Source organism: Maniola jurtina, chromosome 12 (assembly GCF_905333055.1).
Source record: "Maniola jurtina chromosome 12, ilManJurt1.1, whole genome shotgun sequence".
Lineage (NCBI taxonomy): Eukaryota > Metazoa > Arthropoda > Insecta > Lepidoptera > Nymphalidae > Maniola > Maniola jurtina.
This window is the reverse complement of record NC_060040.1, coordinates 10,977,462-11,001,368: the sequence shown is the minus strand read 5'-3', so window position 1 is coordinate 11,001,368 and position 23,907 is coordinate 10,977,462. Positions and strand designations below refer to the sequence as shown.

Sequence of the window (23,907 nt, the reverse complement as noted above, 5' to 3'; positions counted from 1 at the left end):
GCGTGCAAGCTATCTCTATATGCTACCGTTATGTCCTCGCGAGAGCCGACCTCCTATGTATTTACTGAAACGAGATCCGCGTCAGAGCTTTCGCTCAATGAAAATTTCCAACCCCTGTATACACGTACGCAAAATCAGACCCCCGGCCACTTAAAGTTGCTTCAACTGGGAGGGATTGGGGCCCGCCCTCAAGTTTCGCGGCCACCGGCATTGGCTGCTTCGGCGCTGCAATCGAGGACCATGCCGGCTATTCGTCGTCCCGCTCCCCACTGCCGACTCGGATGCGCACGTGGCCTGTGTAGACTAGGCTTTATCTTACGCGCCGTCACACCAAGTCATTTAGTCGCTCAACCGACACGACGCGTGCGACATCAGTTTTGGGGATGTCAAGTGCGATCGTCTGTTATGGATTACACTAAGATCCCAGATTTCGCGCTCTTTCGACAAGCCGGCACTGTGATAGTTAGACTCAAGATGGACGTGAGGGAAAGCTGTTGCAACCCCGAGGCCTGCCCGAGGTCGGACTACACTAGGATACTGCACAGACCACCGACTTGTGCTCAATGTTACAGGACTAGATCGAATAGCCAATATAGTGACTGTGATAGTGATTTTGTGGACCGGTGTCGACCTTATAGATCCAGTTCAGCAAAAAGCAGTAAGCTATTATACTTTAATAGATATTTCCTTTCAAACAATGTGGACTTCCTTTCAAAACTTTAAACTCTACCTAATTTATTTTATTCAAATATTCCTTTGAATCGTACAGTAATATTTTTCAATGAAGGTACTTAAGTAGATAGGTAGGTACCTAGTTTCGTTAAAACCAAACCTTTCTTTCAAAGTTTTTGTTTTCACAACTTTCAGCATTTTCACAAGTTTCACAATATTTGAAATAATAACATTAAATACTTAACTGTTAGGTCAAGGAAGTCTGCTAGATACAATATAATACTAATTAAGTATAGAAATATTTAAAAAATGTGTTCTACTTAATTAGGTAGGTAGGATAAACGATGGATGAGGATAATAAAATTAGACTAGAGCTTTTTTAATTTCACATAGTAAGTGCTTTAGAATCCTATCTTTTGCTTATTAATACATAAAAGACGAAAAGCTCTTAATAACTAAAGTATGTATTTACTTAATTAAGCTGCTAAGCCTTATTAAGCTGTTTCTAAATGTATCTTAAAATCCATAATAGGTAGGTGACCTGCTTACCTACTATTAAAAGTTTGAAAGTGTGTCAGTGTCTGTCTGTCTGCTAGCTTTTTACGGTCAACCAATTTTTCAGTACAGAACTTACAGTTAGGCATATTACAAATATTTTCCATTTAAGTATTAATTAAGCATATACCTACATTTGAGCTCGACGTCCATTGTTATTACCTAATTAAAATTAAGAATACATTATAATTACAATAAAGTTTTAAAGTTTTGATAACAGATAGAGTCACACAGAGCTTTTTATCACCGTCATTAAACTCTTAGCTAGCATTACATGGTTATTTATAAAACAAATATCCGGTCCGAACCTGACACACCCATTCTTATGTCCTCTCATTGTCACACTCACGACAATCTTGTCTTGGTAATGGCACAGTTTGGGAACTTATAACAAAACGTCGAGACTTCGGTGTCACTGGCATGGCTTTAAATGTTACCTACATTTGCCGTTACGTAGGCTATGAAACGACTATTTTTAACCCCCGACCCAAAAAAAAGGGGTGTTATAAGTTTGACGTGTGTATCTGTGTATCTGTGTGTGTGTCTGTGGCATTGGCTCCTAAACTAATGAACCGATTTTAATTTAGTTTTTTGTTTGAGGTATATTATAGGTGGCTTAATCGAGAGTGTTCTTAGCTATAATTCAAGAAAATCGGCTGAGCCGTTTAAAAGTTATCAGCTCTTTTCTCGTTACTGTAACGTTCACTTGTAGGGGGTGTTATAAATTTTTAATTTAGGTACACTTGTTCTTTCATTTCATCGTCACCGATAGCCTAATATGTGACAGATCGTCGATTCAAGATCAAACCGGGGAGCTCCCTCACTCTAGTTCACTCTGGTAATGACGATGACAATTTCATTACACGCAAAAACTGGGCTCAGTCTCTACCTTGTTCTCTACAATGTTAAACACGAAGATAACTAACTAACTAGGCTTAAACTGCAATTAAACAAGTGTACTGTTACCGGAATGACATATCTGACTAAATGTTTCTATCCTTTAAGAGTTGAACAGTTATGTTCGCGGATTGAAGGGGGGTATTTCGTAATAAGTATTATAGCTCGCCGCTCTATATAGGGCCATGAAATGATTTAGGGCCATAGCAGACACGATGGTTTTAGTATCAGCGATCGGCGATCGTGCAACTGCATCAATGCTGCATCGCGTTTTGTTGGCTGGTTATTCCGGCGCTTCTTCTATTTGAGGCATTTTGGGGGTTAACCAAAGTTATGTTACGTCACATGTTACACCCAAGCGTTAGCAAACCCTTGGGTGTAACATGTGACGTTAAAGGTACAATTTACATAATAAACGCTTTTTCTTTCTGTTTCAATCGCTGAATTAAAATCGCGCATTTTAGCGATTGCTTTGATGCTGTAATAGGTTTAAACGACTGTCTACTTTCGGTTGCTGTATCGAAATAATAAATAAAATCGATTTGATCGCTGCGACTGGAGATTGTAGATATGTGTGCGGAGTGAAGCTTTCAATCTTGGCATCGTCCAGCGTCCGAAAAGCAACTAATCGACGATTGCTGATGCTATAAGCATCATGTCTACTATGTCCTTTAAGTGTTATGCTATAAAATCCACTCTACGTAAGATCTGGCAAGATCTTTAAGACCTTTAATTACAGTCCCAGTTAATTGAACTAAATCACACGACCGCACGTCATGGATCGCATACAAATTTGAACTTAATCGCCCTTGATTGTGTCTGTCGCATAAGTCACTTAACAGCAGCTAAAAATTATCATAATCACTTTTCTATTTCTTAATTTTATCGACCTTAAATTAGCAATCAAAGGATGCGCTGTTCCTATTTCTAGGATAGGTAGGTACCTAAGTACTTATCTATATCGTGCATGTCTGCTATTAGGTAATTGGTAGGCACATTGGCATTTAACCTTAAAACTCCACATTTTTTCTCTTGAATTAGATTGCCTAGCACCAAATAAATCACAGAAGGTATTAATAATTTAATTAAACTCTTTTTTAACCCCCGACCCAAAAAGAGGGGTGTTATAAGTTTGACGTGTGTATCTGTGTATCTGTGTGTCTGTGTATCTGTGTATCTGTCTGTGGCATCGTAGCGCCTAAACGAATGAACCGATTTCAATTTAGTTTTTTTTGTTTGAAAGGTGGCTTGATCGAGAGTGTTCTTAGCTATAATCTAAAAAAATTGGTTCAGCCGTTTAAGAGTTATCAGCTCTTTTCTAGTTTTCTTGTAGAAAAGAAGGTTAGATAACCGTTAGGTTCATAATATTATGTCAATAGACAAATGTCAAGCTGTCAAGATGGACGTTGCCTAGATATACATAATTATTTATTTGAAAATGATTTGTCGGGGATGTTGAAAATTTTTAATTTACACTTGTTTATGCAAAGCATAAAATTAATTTCATCATCAATATGATCAGCCCATCGCCGGCCCCGTTACTTTTTTATCCCGGAAAATCAGAATTTCTATGGGGTTATAAAAATCCTAAGGCCACATTAACGAAGTACTGGCATCACCTACCTAGTTCTAAATAAAATATCCGCCGAACTTAAAAAAAATAATTAATCCCCTACTCACCTACCTACCTACTCACTCAAAAATGAATCCATTCGTAATGCAATTTGAGTGACAGTCCTAGTTGATAGAAACTTATTATTTAAGAGGGCTCTCTCCGTCACTCGTTTCATACAATCGTAGTTCCCATTTCATTTGAATATTAAGCAACCAAAGTCCATGAAATTTTGCAGACATATTCTAGAAACTAATATCTATGTCTGTGGTTTTCCAGATTTCTGTTAAAATATTCGGTTTCAAAGTTACGCGGTTTTAAAAAATTTCATACAAATCTTTGAGCCCCTGTAATTTTAAAACTACATATTTTTAGAAAAATCTAAAACACCACGGACACAGATATTAGTTTCTAGAATATGTCTGCAAAATTTCATGGACTTGGGTTGCTTAATAGTCAAATGAAATTGGAACTACGATTGTATGAAACGAGTGGAAACAAGTGACGGAGAGAGCCCTGTTAAGTAGGTATAGGTAGCAAAAAAAAATTGGCGCAAATATTTTACTGCCTCTTAAACTGTATATCTAATAATAATTAAATAATAAATGCTCGGTTTATAAAAAAAAACTATCACTTAGTATTGAATAATATTTCTAACAATACCTACAAGTTTTAATGAAGGTTAACCGTCATACAATACAAGATTAAGAGCAATTTGTATGTATTGTAAAGTAATTATTTTGACCACAATTTTATCTTAACTATTATTACATTACAATTAGATATCGCGCAAAATACGCGAATGGTTGTTAGTATGGGAAAAAACTGTACCTACGAACAACTTTGTTTTAAGCATTTTTCCCGGAAGTAGTTAATGCAGATTGCAACTTAACCTGGTGCAGAATTTAACTTTTTTGCCATTCGCACATTAGTTAAATAAGGCGGCATCATGAGCGATTTTGTAAAAAACCCATTCTGCATCCGCTATTAAAGAAAAAAATCTTAAACCCTACTTAGGTTTTGTCCCGTGATTGCGGAATGATTTAGTTTTTCTGAGATTCGATTTTAAGTAGCCTATCACTTATCACTATCGTAGTAAATAAAGTAGGTTTATGTAACAATAATGACATAAATTAAAACCTATACTTAGGTGCATAACTTCAAGCGGGTAAGAAAAAATAATGCCTGTGCCTTGGCTACTAAGTATCAGAGGATATTGACATGTCCAATGCACTCTAGGAATTTTAAATACCTACCCACTGTGTTCATTGCAATGATGATTATCCCACTCTATAAATTAAAAAGATATAATTACTGTCATCGAAAGACCTCTACTTACGAGTGCCACGCACTCGACGAGTTATTCCGAACAAACATTTTTGCCAGTTACAAGCTGCAACTCGCTTTTGCTTACAACTTGATGGCCAGCCTACTGATTCGCTCAGTGTCTAACTCCGAATGACAGCCACCGAGCTTATTTGACATTTATTTTTAATTCATTGAAAGTTTTCTACGAAAAATTATTTTGATATCACTCAGTAAAGCAGCAATGTAGAACCGACCAATGTCAAATGACACTGGGTTAGCGAATCACCCCGCAGGTCATACTAATTTTGACAGCTATATTTTTTGTTCGGAATGACACATCTAGTGCATTGTAAGTAAGTAGGTACTTACATAGAGCTGGTCGTTGTTGTATCCGATTTTCAATAGGTAGAACAGAAGCCGGTCAAGCTTTTTTATTATTATGTATGGTGCCTAGGTGAGAGGTAAGTACTGTCTACCTAAATTTAATGTGAACTGAAATTTTTATGCTCTGTCACTAGGTAGATAAACCTATTTATGTTTGGTTCCAGAAAACTCGCTATGATTACAAAGTGAGAAAGGTTTCTAATTAAAATTAATAAATAGCTAGATCTTACAAGCATTTTATAGACTCTACATGCCGTACCTACCTACTTTTCGCCCGCAATGTCGTCCGCGTCGATTTATATTATAGTCTCCTCGCGTAGCTCTATATTTGCTTGTTAAATGTCCCGTTAAAATCAGTTTAACCGCGCTATCCGAAAATTAGCCCAGAAAACTAACACATAGAATTTAAAAAAACGAAATGAGTGTTTGGATTTTGATAAAGTGTCAAGATAACCATACCTATGAGCTTCATAAAAAAACATTTATTTCAAAATACCAGACAGACACTTCAGTTTTATTAACCCCCGACCCAAAAAGAGGGGTGTTATAAGTTTGACGTGTGTATCTGTGTATCTGTGTGTCTGTGTATCTGTGTATCTGTGTATCTGTCTGTGGCATCGTAGCGCCTAAACGAATGAACCGATTTTAATTTACTTTTTTTTGTTTGAAAGGTGGCTTGATCGAGAGTGTTCTTAGCTATAATTCAAAAAAATTGGTTCAGCCGTTTAAAAGTTATCAGCTATTTTCTAGTTTTCTTGTAGAAAAGAAGGTTAGATAACCCTTAGGTTCATAATATTCAAGTGTCAATTGACGAATGTCAAGCTGTCAAGATGGACGTTGCCTAGATATACATAATTATTTATTTGAAAATGATTTGTCGGGGGTGTTGAAAATTTTTAATTTACACTTGTTTATTTCTATGGTACCTATAGTTACAAAGATTAGGTATACTGCATTGTATTAAAAATATTTAATAATAAATGGTAGACTGTCTAAGTATATGCCACTGAAAATGTGAGCAAAAGAAAAAAAGTAAGCACTTAATAACCCTTGAGGCAAAACCAATTTTCACGTGTCTTCAGTTCAAAACTTATCAGTAAAATTATGTAACATCAGTTGTTATGTCATTAAATTTAATTCGAAGAAAATTTGCGCTTGTTTCGCTAATTTCGTGAGGTCGTTCTCCGATGGTAGGTATACCGCCGCATTGCATTTTAAAATGATTTTCAGCTAACTTAACATTTTATACTTTAATGTTATTCTCCAATCTTGGTCTGGAAAATTTTTCGACTACATGCCTACCTACAAATTACGAGAAAGGACTGGACCCTGACGGATCTATAAAACTTTATTGATTCTACTCAAAATGTAAATGCTCACCTATTAGACTAGAGATTCTTATAAGACTTACTTAAATTATTATAATTATCCTAAGCAGACGTAAAGTTTTTGAAGGGAAAAATGGCACATGCTCTCTCTTTCTCTCTCGCAAGGAAAGTAAATTAATTTTATCTTTATTTGATACTTAATTAATTTTAGACTTCATCATTTTTTTTTTAAAGTATTTGTCCAACTTGAGGCCATGAATTTGGAGTGATTATGTTTTAGCATTCAATTAAAAGTTATGTGGCTATAAAAGACTGGTGGACAAATGCAAATTCAGTCAAACTGTAGACTCGGAGACCTCGCTTCATTCGGTCAATTCAAAATGAAATGAAATGTTTATAGCCTTGCCTAGGTTCTTAGTTATGATGATATTATAATCCTAGTTTACCTCTACAGTTAACTCATGTTGATCACTAGGTAATTAATTTTATTGTAGCTAGGTATGTAGTGGGTACGTTTTGTTGGAAAGTTAATAAATAAGAATAATTTTCTGTTCAGCTTGGAGAAATTTAAATACACTCAATAAAGTATACATACCGCAAAGTAACCAGGCGTTCCTGATAATCTCACTTATTATGTGCAGTCTTTTACGAGCGCATCGATTGTTTGCCGTTACTTGCAAATTGACGAACTTCATTAAACTTCAATTATACTTTACGTTTATAACGGATTTCTATACATTATCCTACGGAAAATAAGGCAAAATTATATGCAGACGAAACCGAATGAGATCGCGAACGATAACCAAGTAACGAACCTGCTGCGTGACGCAAAACAATTAAAAAAATATTCCTCAAAAACCCATTAATAAAAAAATTTGTGCTTTTGATTGTTTTCATTAGATTCTAATATTATATTTCATTAACAAAAATTGACAAAATGAAGTCTTTGTATGATTTATTATGCCGATGAACCTAAGTATAGGTACAAGTTCATTTTAAGTTTCATTCAAGACCAGATGAAGCTTGTAACTTCAACCGGATTTATATTTTTTGATCCCGTAGAAACTCTTTGATTTTCCGGGTTAAAAAGTTTATGTCACAAAAAATTCTGTGTTCGGGATGCATGCTATCTCTGTACCTACCAAATTTTGTCTGAAGTGGCCGTGAAAAGGTAACTTTCGTATTAGTTGCCTACTTAATTAGGTCATCTTAAAATAATACTACTATACCTACATAATATATTATAAGTAATTTAAGTAACTTATATTAATTTCCCAAGCAGATATGCATCAGCTAGTGGCCAGTAATTTGACATGTATCATTTTGCAACGCGCCGAGAAGATGGTGCTCGCTCCGAAATTTTGACGCGTTTATGTTCAGAATTATTTACATAATGACGGCGGAGGCGCCGACCGCGGCTGAACGGTGCACACTTTTCCCGGTTTTCGAGCCAAAATTCTAGTTAGCGGACGCGCGATTTCTTTTTAAAAAGGTTAACAAGGTGCTCTCGTTTGGGTCGTTTTTCGTGCCGCGCTGCCTGCTTTTGTGTACGAGCGAGCTGTTAAAAAATAAACGAATTCTTTGTTTCTCGGGTAGTCGGGCCGACCTCCGACGCGGTCCCTACTTTTTTATGCCTCCTTATAACCTGTGTATTACCTACGTGTAGGTATCTACGGTTTTTATGGTCGCTCGGTCAGCTCTTCAATGGGCTAAGGAATTCGATCGAGTCTCCTCATTGTCCATTTATAGTTTTTTTATAGTTCGTAATTACAGATCCCTGAATGAGCCCCTATTGAAAGTTCGTAATTCATATTATACCCAAATATTTTAAAGCCTAATTAGAGGCTCAGATTTTCTTACCATATTCTCATTAATTAATTTATGTTGGCTCACGCCTTCTTAGGGTGCCTGTCCACTGCAGTACGTAGAGCGGAGCGGAGACGTGTTTAGCTAACCAAACAAATTATTATTGATATCCTCACGTTATGTCTCAACTAGCTGAACCGCCTAGAATTCACTTGAGTGGAATTCTCAAAAATCAGTAAGGTAGGGGAATGTCCAAAAACCCTGAAATACGTAGAGATTTATTGATTTTTAAACGAAATCAGAAATTCTAATTCTCATGGAAATCAACTTGAAAAATAACAAATTACTTTCAAATTTTTTCATCCCTTATTTAACCTCTTCAGGGGTTCCAATATCCTTTCTTACTGAACGCCTTCGTCATATAAGGAACCTACTGTCAAAATTTCAATTTTCTAACCCGAGCAGATTAAGCTATACGTTGATAGATCAATCAGTCAGGGCAAGTCTTTTGGCACATCTCCTCTCCTCTCTTCTCCGCTCCATTCCGCTTCAGTTGACAAACACAGTTCATAGATAGATAACAGAAGGTAAAATATACAGTTAAACTGCTTTTGCTTTATCAAAATAATATTAATGGTCATGTATCACACGGTGACTCTACATCTTTTTACGAGCTGACCAGTTATTTTTTTCTGGTTGAACTTTTGACGGCGGCGGCGGTCCCGCGGTTGCTTGCTTTTGACCGGCGCACTAATAAAATGTTATGATCGTGTGTTTAACGCGTGTTGTGTGTCGGACCTTCCTTTTGACATGATCGTTATTGCCCTGACTCCGCCTTTGCGGTCGCCTTTTGTGTTTGGACTATAACAATCTTGTTATTGTATCAATTAGATAGCAATACCATTTATAACAACATCGGGGCTAGTTAGTTTGTGACGTTTATATTGCTGCAATCAGAGCCGGCTCTACTAACCCATGTTGTACGCCTGGGTGCAGACAATACCATGGCGCTTTTTAGTAGGGGTGCGCGATTTAAGTGGATTACTTAATACTTACGGCTTACATTTTCATCAGTGATCGGAAATTACCCCGTACCGCGTATAATACCCCGTCCACACACTGCCCGTGTTGCATGGGAAGGAGCGAGGAACGGAGGCAGAGACGTAGAGTGGACAAGTTAATCGCATGTTCCTCGTTCACGCCCATCGCTCCCTATTTTGTCGGTAAGTATGCAATAGCGCACAGTTTCGACGTGAGCGGATCGCAAAGGCAAGCGACTTAGTGCGGCGGCGGCGTCGCGATTAATTGCGCGAGTAGAGCAGTGTATGGACGGGGGGTAAGACGTAAAGCCGGCCCTGACTGCTGTAATTGAGATTCATATCGAAATCGCGAAAAGCTCGTATCGTATAAGAGCGTGAAGGCAGATTAGGTTCTCTCACTCGCTTCTGAAAGAGAGGCGTGATAATTGGTGCTCGTTCACAGGGCTTAGTTAAATAATAAGCGGCAAAGCACGATATAACTATAATTTCCTTTTATTTGACCGCCGCGCCGCCGCGATGGCCGCTGGCTAAAGAACAAATCGCCACAAAACTGGCTAACGAGACGCAAGAAGAAAAAACACGCACACAATTTTAAAGATCGCCTGTTTGAAGAAGATGTGCGTTCGAACTTCAAAATTTTTATAAACAAGTAGTAGGTATTAAAATTTTCAATGTTTTTGATTTAGTTATCATTGATTGATTTTGTATTACATAACTATAAAGTAGATACATTATTATGTGGCCTAATTTTTTCTGTTATTCTCTACTAAGTAGAAAACTATGTCTTAAAATCCGATTTGAACAATTACTTCACTGAATATTATAAATTAAAATCCCCCACCGCTCGGGCTAATCTCTGAAACTATTTACGGTTTTTCATACAGTTTTCACCAATTTTAGGGATTATCTAAGAAAGTTAAATACTTATTTATGAATATTTTTTGAAAATAAGCTACCGGTGTAAATTATGATGATGACAAATCTCCCATACGAGAGGTTCCGTGGCGTGTGCTGCTAAGTGCTACCCTTGCAAAGCCGGGGTGGGTCGCTAGTGAAGAATAAGAATAATACATTTATTTGCTAAATACATGTAGTACACTATGGTGTAGTTTAAAAATTATTGAAACAACACTCGAAAAGACATACCCAGATCAAAATTTCTGAGCAAAAGTGTGAATTCACGATAGTTTATTGCTGTGACGTTAAACAAACTCACGAGCATAAAAATATCGTACATGAAGATCTACCTACGATAGTACGAAATAGTGTAAAGTCTTGTAACATTAGTCACTGACTACGAGACATAACACTCATGATTCACATATTGAGTCAAAACACAGAAAAAGTAAATAAGAAGCGGCAGTGAGTAAGAACGAAATGCGTGTCGATTATCTAATTGATGTACATTTCGCAATAAGGTCGTTAACATGAATGCCGTTAACTGGAAAGCACGACCTGTCGATGTTATTATAAGTGGGCAAAAATCATAATTTTTTCTCAAGGAGCCAGCGAGCGAGGAAACGACTAACTATCGACTATTTTCTCGCTCAAGAAACGTAATGGCTGTATGATTCTGTGTCAATAAAAGAGATAAATATGTGTTAATAGTTAATCGCTGACTGTGTACACACTCTCTACGAGACTCTCTTTCACAACTAATTTGTCGCACACAAGCGTACCTATGGATTTGTCTTCAGTTTTTAAAATACGTTTTATATCTTTGGTTTTATAGCTCAATTCGTTTCTCGCTCATCGTGGACGGTCGGACAAGTGCCTCAGAGATGTGTAATATATCGATATCGGAACAATGTCCGGTCGGTAGCCACTTGCCAGCCACCGTTAAATTGTGCCGCATTAGTGATTCACACAAGTTCACCGGACAATTAGCAAAGGCTGTCCACCTCTGGGCCGCGATGTATTTATTCATCGGATGTTCATCGATTACCATAATCGACAGCATCGTGCGTGTCGCATACGGAACAACGGACCTAGCATTTTCATTGACGAGATGCATCAGAAAGTAAATTTTTAAACTCGATCTTTTATATGTTTAGGGCCTTACATAATATAGGTACAATATGCATTATGCATAAAATATTATAAATGTAATTACCCAGGTAGGTATGTAGCAACCTACTTAGTAGCTGTCTTAGTCTACGGACTCTACGATAACACCTCTTATGAGTATCTTAGCTAATCTTTTGACTACGAATTATTTTACGTTATCTAAGAATGCGTGCTCCTTGATACTGCTTAGTAAACTGTAAATACAGGAAACTTCCAACTATTTAGCCGGTAGGAAAGAAATTGCTGTTATCTACCTGTATCTTGTTTTTCTCATTGTCATACTTATTCTCTATCCAGGATACGTCAACGTCTGCGCAGCAGTGTGCCTGGTGCTCCTCGTGGGCGGCCTCTCCCCCCAGTCCTCAGCAGCTCCACACAGAAGAACGATGGATCGACAACGCCGCTCTTCATCGCAGGAGAATAGTTTCTGGGGAAACCCATGCGATTATGGTTCAAATGTAAGCTGTTGTTAAAGTTTATTTTTATAATAGCCCTTTAGAAAACGTATGTGCAACGCTCACTGACAAAGTAGGGTAGCGCGGTTTCTTTTATTTAAACAACTTTGACATATTAGCGCTCAAAATTGTAATATCTTCTGAAAATACTCCGCTCTAGTGGCTATTCGCGTGGCGTGCGGAATGCAGAGCCATCAAGTCTCACCCATGTAACTGTGCACTCTATTTAACTCTACCGTCCGTATTCACCGCCACTCTCCTTGCTATTTGTCTACTATACTCGCCTTTGGGCCTCAATTCCACTCAACCCCACTCAGTGCGCTCGGTCGGCGCTGATCCTTATAATATTTGAAATGCATGGCATGTATTTTATGAAGTTTACTTAATTTACCTCAAACAATTTTTTCCAGTAGGTACCTATGTCACTAATAAACATTTGAAACATTTAGATAACATGATATTTTGAACTTGATACTAACATGATTTTAGAAACATTTAAGTGTACATATCGAAGAATTGTATTTAATTATTTTTTGTTTATTTTCAGCCAGCACCATCTCAGTATACAGCAAAACTCGCAAAAGAAGTCTCATCACAAGCGAGAAACGCCTACGAGTCAACAGCAAAGCACAAAGTGAAATTTGTAAGTGTTATTTAATAACTATTATAAAATTATCATCCTTCGCTTTCATTGAAGGCTTCAATGAAGGGACGAGACAATCGCAACGTAGTATTCGCGGCCGCATCGATATGCCCGCCGCGTCGCTCTAAATGAACGGACGCACACTGCGGCCGGCCAATACCAATAACACTTTGAACTAAGGACATCGGTGCATACCTTTAGGACTTAATATGATTTTATCAGTTATATTTTATGAATGAAGGTGTAGAGTAGCTAACTATTCTACCGAGAATTGTCATTTTTATCTTATAACAAACGTGAGAGGAGAGATCCATGTTGGTGTTCAAAAAAGTTTCTCGCGAAATTTCATCCATTAACGATTCTTTGCGTGCACCTTTTTAACGCCTTTTTCTCATCGCGTCGGATGGCGTGGCAGAGAGATTGCATCGGTGCGGGCGCCGCGTGTCGGTTTCGCCTCTGTACGTCCGGTCGGACGCTTCCTCCCTTTAAATAATTATAAAGTCGCATAGCTTTTCATATCACGCCATATAAAAGTCATAGAGATCATGAGTCTCACCTCTCAAAGTTCAATACATAAGTCTTTGATACGAGTAGCATAATTTATTAGCATTCAAACGACCGTTCGTTAACTTATCGACAAACAAATAGATCCACATTTGCATGCAGATAAACCAAACAATCCAGAGTTACTAGAAACATAAATAAGACAATCTGTCATTGCGATGCTAGAATATAATATTTCCGAATCGGAAGTAAGGTGGCCCGATCAACGAGCAATAATGCGATGTCGTTGTCGCGCCTCGAATCATTTATGGATGACCTTCTACTAACTTAATTAATTGGAATAACACAAGTAACGACAGATAAATACATTTCCACGATGATTAATGAAGTTTGAAAGCGATCGAGTGTAAAGCAGTCAATGGAAATGGAACAATGAGTCGGTTTCGAGTCGATACATCCCGTAGTGACGTGTTGCGTTGGTGTATGAGGTATGGTGGCATTTGTAATAGGCTCGCCGGTCGTAACGACGGCGACGTCCTGTCCGCTTGCTGCTGCCTCCCCGTCGTAAAATGACATTATCGACGCACAGTAGCCGGAACGAAGTACAGGACGGTGCGCGTACGCATCGAATACTGATTGCGCATTAATATTGCACGACACACCTGCCCGATGATTTTTTTCTGTCTCTCCCCTTAATGTCGGTCATTCGTTACTAATGTATCATATTTATTGCGGTTTAGACAAAGCTCGGGCACGATGAACTGCCATTGTTACCACTCCAAGGACGTTTAACTTGCTCTTTGTTTCGGTGCCGCATTTTCACTTCACGAGCTCGATTCTAACAGATTATTCATATCAATTACCGCTTTGAAAAATTACCTACGTATCAGTAGCCCCAAAACGGCAAAAGAAAAACGACGAACTTCCCATGTCCTGTCAACGACACCACTGGACACAACTGGGGTGTGGTTTACCTACAATTATTTTTTGGTAACGGCACCAAAGACTACAATTATTGATTTTTTTTTACATAGAAATTCACTAGTCGGCGGCGTCGTTACCAAAAAATAAATAATTGTTAACGACACCACAGTGGTGTCGTCCAGTGGTGTCATCCATTGGTGTCGTGGAATTCCCTACATCAGTTAGAGGATAAAACCGTGTGACATATAAAGCGCAATATCCAAATTACTCGCGCTATCATATCTGTCGTCAGCCCATTCCTTATAAATAAGTGGCCGCGCTGTACCGAGAACGCAATAACAAATTCAACGAACCCTACCGGTACTGTGTGACTCCATACCGGCCACCGTGTGAATGTGCTATAACTCTCGGGTCTCGTGTTTTACACCGCGCCGTCATCAAAATTATCTCATCATGTTTTGACTCAAAAAATGTATATATCCATTCAAAAAAATGTCCGCTTTTTTAGCATTCCATCAAATACAAATGTAACCCGATAAGTAGTGGAACCCCACGCGATTCGAGCTGTGACCATCTGCGAAGCTTATCGCGACGTAATGTCGTCCGATATATAAACATTGAGATATACATTACATCCAATATGTACATACTTAGTGTGATAGCGTTGTTCACACGGGCGACAGGCTGTCTGCCGCATTGGATGCGTATGTGTGCCGTAAATGTTGTGCGGCGTGTGTGAGTGCATGTTTATATGATAAGCTTCCGATGTTTCGTGCTAGGTATCCGGATGCTATGTCATCAAGTTTCTCATCTTATGCCCACCCACGGGATCTCTAAATGCTTACCTGGCGACAGGTAGTCTAGTTGTCATGTAAAGCTATGGCTCTTGCATGTTGCAGAGCATAAATCTGTTACATACCTAATAGGTATATTCTATAAAAACTTTTAAATTAAAATACCTATTAACTATTTTAAACTTTGAAAATTATTTACTTGTGTTGTCAGTAAACCACACACGTACTTATTTATTCAATTTTTTAACTGAATTTTATAAATATAGTTTATAATTAGACTTGTAGGTATCCTTTGAGTTTGAGATATTTAATGCATTTCTATCAAATCTTAAGTGATTTCAATCATTCTTTTTTATTCTCGTCTGATTTCGAACTTACCATCCGATTAGGTTCATAAATACCTACATTGGTTAAAATCTCATCAAAATCTTCTGAGATAAGTAGAGGATGAAACTCCTCAACAAACAAATCGAAAAATCGTAATACTTAAAGCATTTTGATATCCACTTATTTAGGTATCTATCTAAGAGTATTTTACACAAGCGACCTCGCGCGGCTTCTCTTCCGTAGTAATTTAGACAAATCCGACCTTATTCCTTGTCCACATAAAAAAACCTAGCTGTGCTAAATTTCAACTTTCTAGGTCCAAGTGTTTGGGCTGGGCGTTGATGAATCAGTCAGTAAATGAGTCAGAATTTTTCTTTTTATATAATTACTAATTACAAGGTAATTTTTGCTAAAGATATTGTATTAATAAATAGGTACATAAACAAACCTAAGTTTGAATCCATTTAAAAATGGATTATTTCTTGCAATTAAAATCAATCAGTGACCAATTTAAACTGAGATTTACGCAACTAATTTCGATAATTGCATTAATATTTTACAGATGCATTATATTAGTGTATGATGTTAGGCTATGGCGTGATGTACCGGACGAACACCTGTGTTTTGTTATTACATCTCACGGCTTACTGTGCTCAGCACATTCCGTCTCGAGATAACAATTGGATATCTAATATTAACTGACACTAAGTAATAATTAAAGTACTAAGTACCTAATATAAGTTTGATTGACAAAACTAAACCTAAATCCATCTAATATTATAAATGCGAAAATGGGTCTGTCTGTCTGTTACCTTTTGCCCATCTATTAAATCAATGGTTCAGTGATAGTTTGAATCCTAAAGGCGAACATAATATGGATGGATTTATGTCGAAAATTTTTGACTTTATATTGGATTTTTAAAAACCCTAAATCCTGTTATCAATATAAATTATATGGGTAGTAGGTAGTAAGTAAATAAATTTTACCTATTTTGATCGCAGGACTATATACATTATTTACCAGCATTTGAAATGGTAATAGTGCTTGGGACACAAAGTAGGTACCTACCTACCTACCTCTACTAGGAAGTATAGAGAGCAATTTAATAGTATAATTTAAGTACATAAGCTATTTCTAATTCGTAATTGTTTTAAAGTTGATTGCGTTTAATCTTAATAAAAGTCCTTTTAGAATGCAGGAAAAAAGTAATATAATTTGTGATCTAACAACCGCAGTGATTCCATTAAAAATTAAGATATTAAGATGGAAATATAGATTAGCCACAATGTTTAATTTTTTATGCAATTACAAATTATAAAGGTAAGTATTTTTTTATACTGACAAAAGCAATAAAGATCAGTATGAATAAGTTACTCGATTTCTCATCAGTATTTGGAAATTTTCGGCTGAACCACCGATAGGTAACTCAGATAAGAGTTGTACAATACAACGATTTTCGGGAGTTTGTCACGATTTGTAAGCATTTAATTAGCTGTATTGTTAGGCAACTAATATTTCAAACAAATCAACGCGTATCGGGAGGGACGGTTTACTTCTGTTAACTCGGTTGCATCTGCCGTCGATTGTTAAACGCGATGACAATTTTGCAACCCTATTTTGAAATTGGTAAGGTTTGAATTCGATTAGTTATATTGGTGGTCACGTATGTTCTGGGCATAGTGTCAAATTTTTATGTCGAAACGGTTTTGTTACGTGTCATGTCGGTAGTAGCCGTCGTCTGAACTCGTGTTGCCGTTTCATCTTTCACATGACCTTGGCTTGCATGACCATTGAAACTCTATTATGATATGAAATTTCTTCCTTTATACAAGACAAGATATCATTATGACCATTTTAAAGAGTTTTAGCAAATACAATTTTAGCAAGACAATAGGTACCTACTTAATCGACATAGCTACCTATTAATAATTATAATTAATTTGTTGCACAACGAGAATATAGTGCACAAGTAAGTAATCAAATATCACCCTAAAACTTTTTTTAATCGTAAAATGCTGACAGCAGTACTTTACTAGCTTTACAATCTAGCTTATGAGTGAAGCTAATAAGCTTTATATTAACCGAAACTTATAAACATTCTAATACCTAGGAATCGGTCCATTGACTTATCTTACTTACTATACCTCAAAAACCCTAAAACATGCGCTTACAGAATTTATATACGTTTATAAATCTTACCTTATGATAATTAGACTGAAGACCAATATGCAGCAAATGCACTCACAAAGACTCACTACATCAGAGTTCCAGCCTTATATACCGTCTAGAACAGAGGAAACAACGACACATCTCATCCCGTTCAATCGTCTTTTCCATGAAAGTCAATCAACGCTACGTACTAACTAGTGAATCTATTTTTATCGTTCAAAGAAATCAACGGAACCAGTAGCGTGACATAGCTGATTCATACTTACTGCAGACACTATGGTTTTGAGCACCCGTGGATAAATCAATTTCGCAATTCTGATTAGCATCCTTGTTATAGCTTTATTTCTTTAATTAGGTGACTTCCGAGAAGTCGTTCACATTTTTTAAATAAAATTAAGCGTTAGAAGAAACTTGTTTACAACCTAGCGAATACGTACCTAGTTTGTAGACGAGATAACTGTCCAGTATCATCCTATTCAGAACTGATAATTGACCATAACACTTACTTAAAAGGAATACTTTTTTAATTCGAAATTGGTATTGGGAGGTCGGGGGTTCGATCCCGTGCACGCAGCTCTAACTTTTCGATCGTGCGTTTTAACCAATTAAATATCACTTGCTTTAATCGTGAGGATACTTAGATGCCTGAGAGTTCTCAATAATGTTCTCATAAAGTGTTTGTTAATAGAGTAGTTTATTGGTGTGAAGTCTGCCAATCCGCACCTGACCAGCGTGGCATACATACTATTGCCAAACTCTGAGAGGAGACTCATTACTCAGTGAGCCAGTCATGGGTTGATCATGATGATGATGATGACTGGAAACTAATTTTTTTTTGTATTGTTGCAGGCACAACTCCACAGTTACCAAAGTTTTGATGAACTTTTGCCAGTCTGGAGCGGTTCTGACTGGCTTCGGAACTTTACTTGGTTCCCTGAAGAAGGATTGCCTAAGGAAAAAGTCCTTTATCAGCCCATGCCTGAGGCTTATATGGATGCAGTCATGGTAAGCTAAATTATATCTATATAATCTAAATATGTAAAGACTGACTGACTGACTGATCTATCAACGCACAGCTCAAACCACTGGACGAATCGGGCTGAAAGGCATGCACATTGCACATAGCTAAGAAAGGTTTTTTGATATTTTAACCCCTAAGGGGGTAAAATAGGGGTTTGAATTTTGTGTAGTCCACGCGGGTGAAGTCGCGGGCATAAGCTAGCTATCCATGTACTTAAATATTTCTTTATATTGCAAGTGATTTTAAAAATGTTTATGAATTAGTATCTATGTAATACAAATTGTATGGTATCTATACTGCTCTAATTGAAGTACCCTGAATTATATTAAGATCCTGAACTTTAACAGGATCAAAAACTCTTCTTTCCTGTCTTCAGAAAATTTGGACTGTTTAATCGTTTTTAGTTTTCTTCGTTCTTGGTTCTTTTTCTTTGACAAGTTTTAAAATAGCACAAAACCAATATAGAATTTAATGTGGTCCTTAATGATAAATTAAGAGAGTGATATAAAATTGGCTGATAATTATTGTCCATAGTTGTTGTACTAAGGTCCATATTATGTATGACAGGTGGTTAAAGTTTTGTTACAGTTGCAGTTAAACTATGACTGTCATTAAAAGAAAAAAACCAACTTTTTTCTTCTTCTTTTGATGCCATCTCCCATCGGAGGTTATTAATTTTATTAAAGCTAACTGTGTTATGTTCACCGCTGCTACTTCTGCAACAGTAACTTCGTACTCATTTCGAACCACTGACGAGGGTTCATAAGCTAGGATATTCATCTATAGTCAGTTTAACGTTTGCCTTTATCTTACCTTGTATATTGAACAGTTAACTTTGGCCCATTTTACCTTTATCCTGGAATACTATCTAGTGCAAATTACTTTTTATTGATAGTCAAAATTAACGGTAACTTTAATAAAACAGATAATAAAATGATAATCCTAGTTTTACGTTTAAGTTTAGGTAATTAATTACTATTACCACCATTATATGATTATCTTACAAATTCCACAATTGACAACTAAAAAGTGTACAATGGTACTCAATTTAAATACAATGATTTAAATTTGAGTTTAATGCAACTTTAACCGCCTTTTATGCCACTGGGCCTTAGTCAAATAAAGAACAGCAATAAAGGCACATTTGTTTCGCCAAAAAAAATGTATAAGGAAAGTAATGTTATCTGAAACGTTTGTCTCGTTAAGATAATGACGGTTACTTAACCGAGCGATCTGATTGTTTTATAATCGAAGGGCGGTGAATTCGCTGATGCCAAAAACGTGCATCCGTATGAGTTTTTCAATCGATTTCAAAGAATCGACATCGTCGGTGGCACTCATTGTTGTCAGCCGACTGTCGTTTACGTGAGAACACAATGGTTTTGCAATGTGGACGTTTAATCTGAACGTAATCAACGAATTTTTGACTGATACAGAGATTCGAGTGGCGATATAATTGGTGATCGTCATTGATAAATACTTAAATCAATATGAAAAACTCGTGGGTTTTAGAGACTTAAAAGAACATTTCAGCTTAAATACATAATACTTAATTAAATAATATATATATAAGTACGTATACATGAACATTAAAATGTTAACATTGTGTTTAAATGCTTGTTAGTTTGGCGCTTTTTCTAAAAAAATATATCTTATTTTGATATACACATATTTTCAAATGACTATGGTCAAGTGTCAGATGTCAAATGTCTCAGTTCAATAATTGAATATTAAAAATGCATAGGAAACACAATTATTTTTACTCTAAAATCTAATTCATATTTAAAGTTTATTTCTATAATAAATAAACATGTGGTCCTTCGAACCGAATATGAATTTGTAGTGACCTAGTGATTTGTATTTATCAAATCCGATTTGCGAAATAAATTGCAATTCACTACAATCTTATATGACTAAGCTGTAATAGCTATATTATAAGAGCAAAAACATAAAAACTTGGTAATTTAATTTTTGAAAAATATTTTAATCCTTTTGACAAAATCCTGCAACCACTATTCAAATTTATTATATTACATTGTACACATGCAGGAACGATGTGACGTAGGTACGAGATTGCAAATTAACATCTGTAGGTATTGCAAATTGTAAGAGACCCTGAGATTCAATAAAGAGTCCCCTATAATATTGCACGTTTACAGTCAGAAGAATTGTTTTTGATTGAATTAGATGTACAGAACATGTTTTCCGAATAAAATTAATCATGTTCCACAAAGCTGTCCAACAATTTTTTTTTTAATTTTTTTAATTGGCTACAAGATAGCCTTTGACTGCAATCTCACCTGGTGGTAAATGATGCTGCAGTCTAAGATAAAAGCGGGCTAACTTGGAAGTGGTACGGCAGCTATTTTAACCCATCCCCTTTGGTTTCTATGTATGTAGTGCGCTAAATCACCCGGTGGTACGGCTTTGCCGGTGGCTGAGGCCTCCCACCAGACCAGCAGGGCGATTCAGAACACTTCGATAACATAACGAATCGATTCGATTCGGTATCGATCTCGAATCGAACAAATTTTATCGTGCAATTCAGAACGTTCGACAAAAGGATTCGATTCGATTTCGATTACGATACCGTTTTCGATAAGAAACATTGCGATTACATGTGCATTTATAAAGTATGTTATGTTACCAAAATTTTACTTGTTTTTAAATTCAAGTTAAACATTAAAAAATAACTTTTATTCATCTTGAAGGTAATTTAAGTCATTACTTAAAATGATAGCTTATTAAATTATTGATTTCGAGAGAAAAACATCGAAATGTACTAGTGAAGTTTTATTAAAGCTATCCTCGTAAATACAACACAAATGTCAAACATCAATTATGTCTGTCAATCAATGGCAAGTTTGGTTTTTTTTTATTAACTGGTTTTACGGCTCTGGGTTCTAGCTTTTTTAAGCTCGGTGTTGTGATTTTTGTCCGCTGGTTTTAGGGTTTTGTACCCGAAGGGCACCAATGGGACCCTATTACTAAGACTCCGCTGTCCGTCTGTCTGTCAGCGGGCTGTATCTCGTGAAGAGTAATAGGTAGAGAGTTGAAATTTTCACAAAATGTGTATTTCTTGCCGCTATAACAACAAATAATATTAAATTTCAAAGTTTCAAAACTGTTGTTTCTTGTACGATGGTACGAAACTAGGTAAACAAAAAGATATCGAATGCCCTATAGCTTTCGATAAGTAAACATCAAAAATTATCGGACGTTCGACAAATATTATTCGGTTAGGTTGTTGTGAATAGCGTTTGATAGTTGTAATCGAACGATATCTACGTCTGTTCGATTCGGTTTCGGTTTCGACAATTTCACTGTCGATTCGGTTATTCTGAATTGAAAATACATTTTATCGAACGACAACTTGCCGAATCGATCGACAATTATGTTATCGAAGGGTTCTGAATCGGCCTGCTGACCAGAGAAAATTTTGAAATTAAAAATTTTGAAATTACACGTTGTCCCTGGCGGGAATCAAACTCAAGACCTCCCACTAATAAGACCACAGCGCTCACCACTGCGCCAGGGAGGCATAATACTTACCATCAAGTTATAAGCAAAAGCTATAACCGACGTCAATTTTTTTTTTGGTTGAAATGAGCAGTCTAGTGGTTAGTTGGTACATAGAGAATGTTATACAAATACTGTTTTCCTTTGTTCACAGAGCAAAATTGACGAGGTATTGCCGTCGATGTACAAGGGTTTGAAGATGGTGGTGGCCGGCCTCTACACCATCAGCGAGGATGGACTCAGCAGGGACATCCTCACAGACGCCGGCTTGAGGGGCAACATTAGGAGCAGCATGCATGAAGTCCGTGCAGTTCTATGTTTGTTTGATGTAAGTATTCTGTAACGGTTATCATCACTACTTCACTATTCATTATTACAAATGCGAAATTGTGTTTGTTTTTTGATTTGTTAGTTTGTCCTTCGATTACGTCACAACGCCCCAACGGATCAACGTGGCTTATTGTCTGTAGTAAAGTGTAGCCTGTATAGTTAAAGACCAGGAGAGTGACATGTTATGCTACTCTTTAGCCCAGAAAATCAAAGATGCCACGGGATTTTAAAAACCTAATACCACGCGAATGAAACGCAGGCATTGAGTAGTTTACTGTATGACCGATAAAAAATCTTTTCTCAGTTTATAGTGAGTAATTTTAACGAAAATTTTGTTTTATTGCAGGAAATAATGAGATCTCGCAAATTAACGATACTGCCACTGCCCGACTCGGAAGTCCCAGACATCAGTCAAGGTGACAAGCTGTCCTTCGCCCTGCTCGTATACAGGGACACCCTCAACTACTTGGAATACCTCACGCAAGTGTTCCAGAAGATGTACGACGTCGACTCTAAGAATTGAAGCAATCGGTTGTGTTAACTAAATTCTGTAAAACTCATCGGACGACTGCGGGCCTGTTGTTGTTTACCCGAATTGATTTGGGCTTCTACTTAATTTGTTGGTGCTTTTATTTATGACTTAATTGTAATTACGTAAACGACGCCGCTCGTCGTTGGAGCCTGTATCGACAAGACTGTCTCAATACACCGACTTATCAGAAGTTCTGTTACACGGACTTCGTTAGCTTAGTTTTTTTCAGTATTTATTTATATTTTTTTCTATTCTAGCATTTTTGTATTGTCTCGGGACAGTCTTGCCTGGTACGGAGCTCTCAGTTCGTGCGCCCGATACGGTGAATCTCTTGGGTAGCTCAACTGTTTGCACCTTTGGCTGTTGATAAAGTAGAAAATATCTTTGCCATTACATTGCCATTTTGGTCTAGAGCGAATTAGTTCCTTTTATATATATTTTTGTAAATAGTGACGAATTTAATACGTATTATTTATTGTTTAACAGGCAGCTAAACTTTCGAAATTTCCCGATATCCTAGTCAAGGTCTTAACTTATTTATTTCTTGATTAATCTTCAACTTAGTTTCAATTATATTTTACGGTATTATTAGATTAGTATTATTCTCCATTCCACCAGACTTGGTTGATGATGTATTAGTAAATTGTTTAGATGAATGTCGTGGCTATGGCTGGTTCATGAATTATTGACAATTTTTTTAATTTTTTGTGACTGTGCGGTCGAGGCTGCTAATTATTTTAATTGTACATTATATTTCATTACTTAACTCGATTCTTTGTTAACTATTTATATTCCTGTTACAAATCCAATGAAATATAAACTAGCTTTAATACAGCAGCTGTTATTTATATTATTGTAAAGTACAGAGCCAGTGTATTTATGACTTAATCATTATTTGTATAGTTCAAATAGTATTTATAATTGTGCAAACATGATTCTATGTTTGTGATATTAAATTATTATTACATTTAACTTTGCCTCTTTTATTTATAGAATACACTTATTCACCTCTCTCATCT

At 36.6% G+C, this 23,907-nt stretch overlaps 1 protein-coding gene across 1 annotated transcript; it reads left to right on the top strand.

Annotated features, from left to right (window-relative positions):
- Positions 1 to 334: 334 nt before the first annotated feature.
- LOC123870074 lies at positions 335 to 23,860 on the top strand. The gene is made up of 6 exons (XM_045913241.1): positions 335 to 658; positions 11,967 to 12,127; positions 12,672 to 12,767; positions 18,336 to 18,491; positions 22,181 to 22,354; positions 22,703 to 23,860. Exons 1-6 carry the CDS (start codon positions 406 to 408, stop codon positions 22,877 to 22,879), a joined length of 1,017 nt encoding a protein of 338 aa, XP_045769197.1. The 5' UTR covers positions 335 to 405; the 3' UTR covers positions 22,880 to 23,860.
- Positions 23,861 to 23,907: the final 47 nt, after the last annotated feature.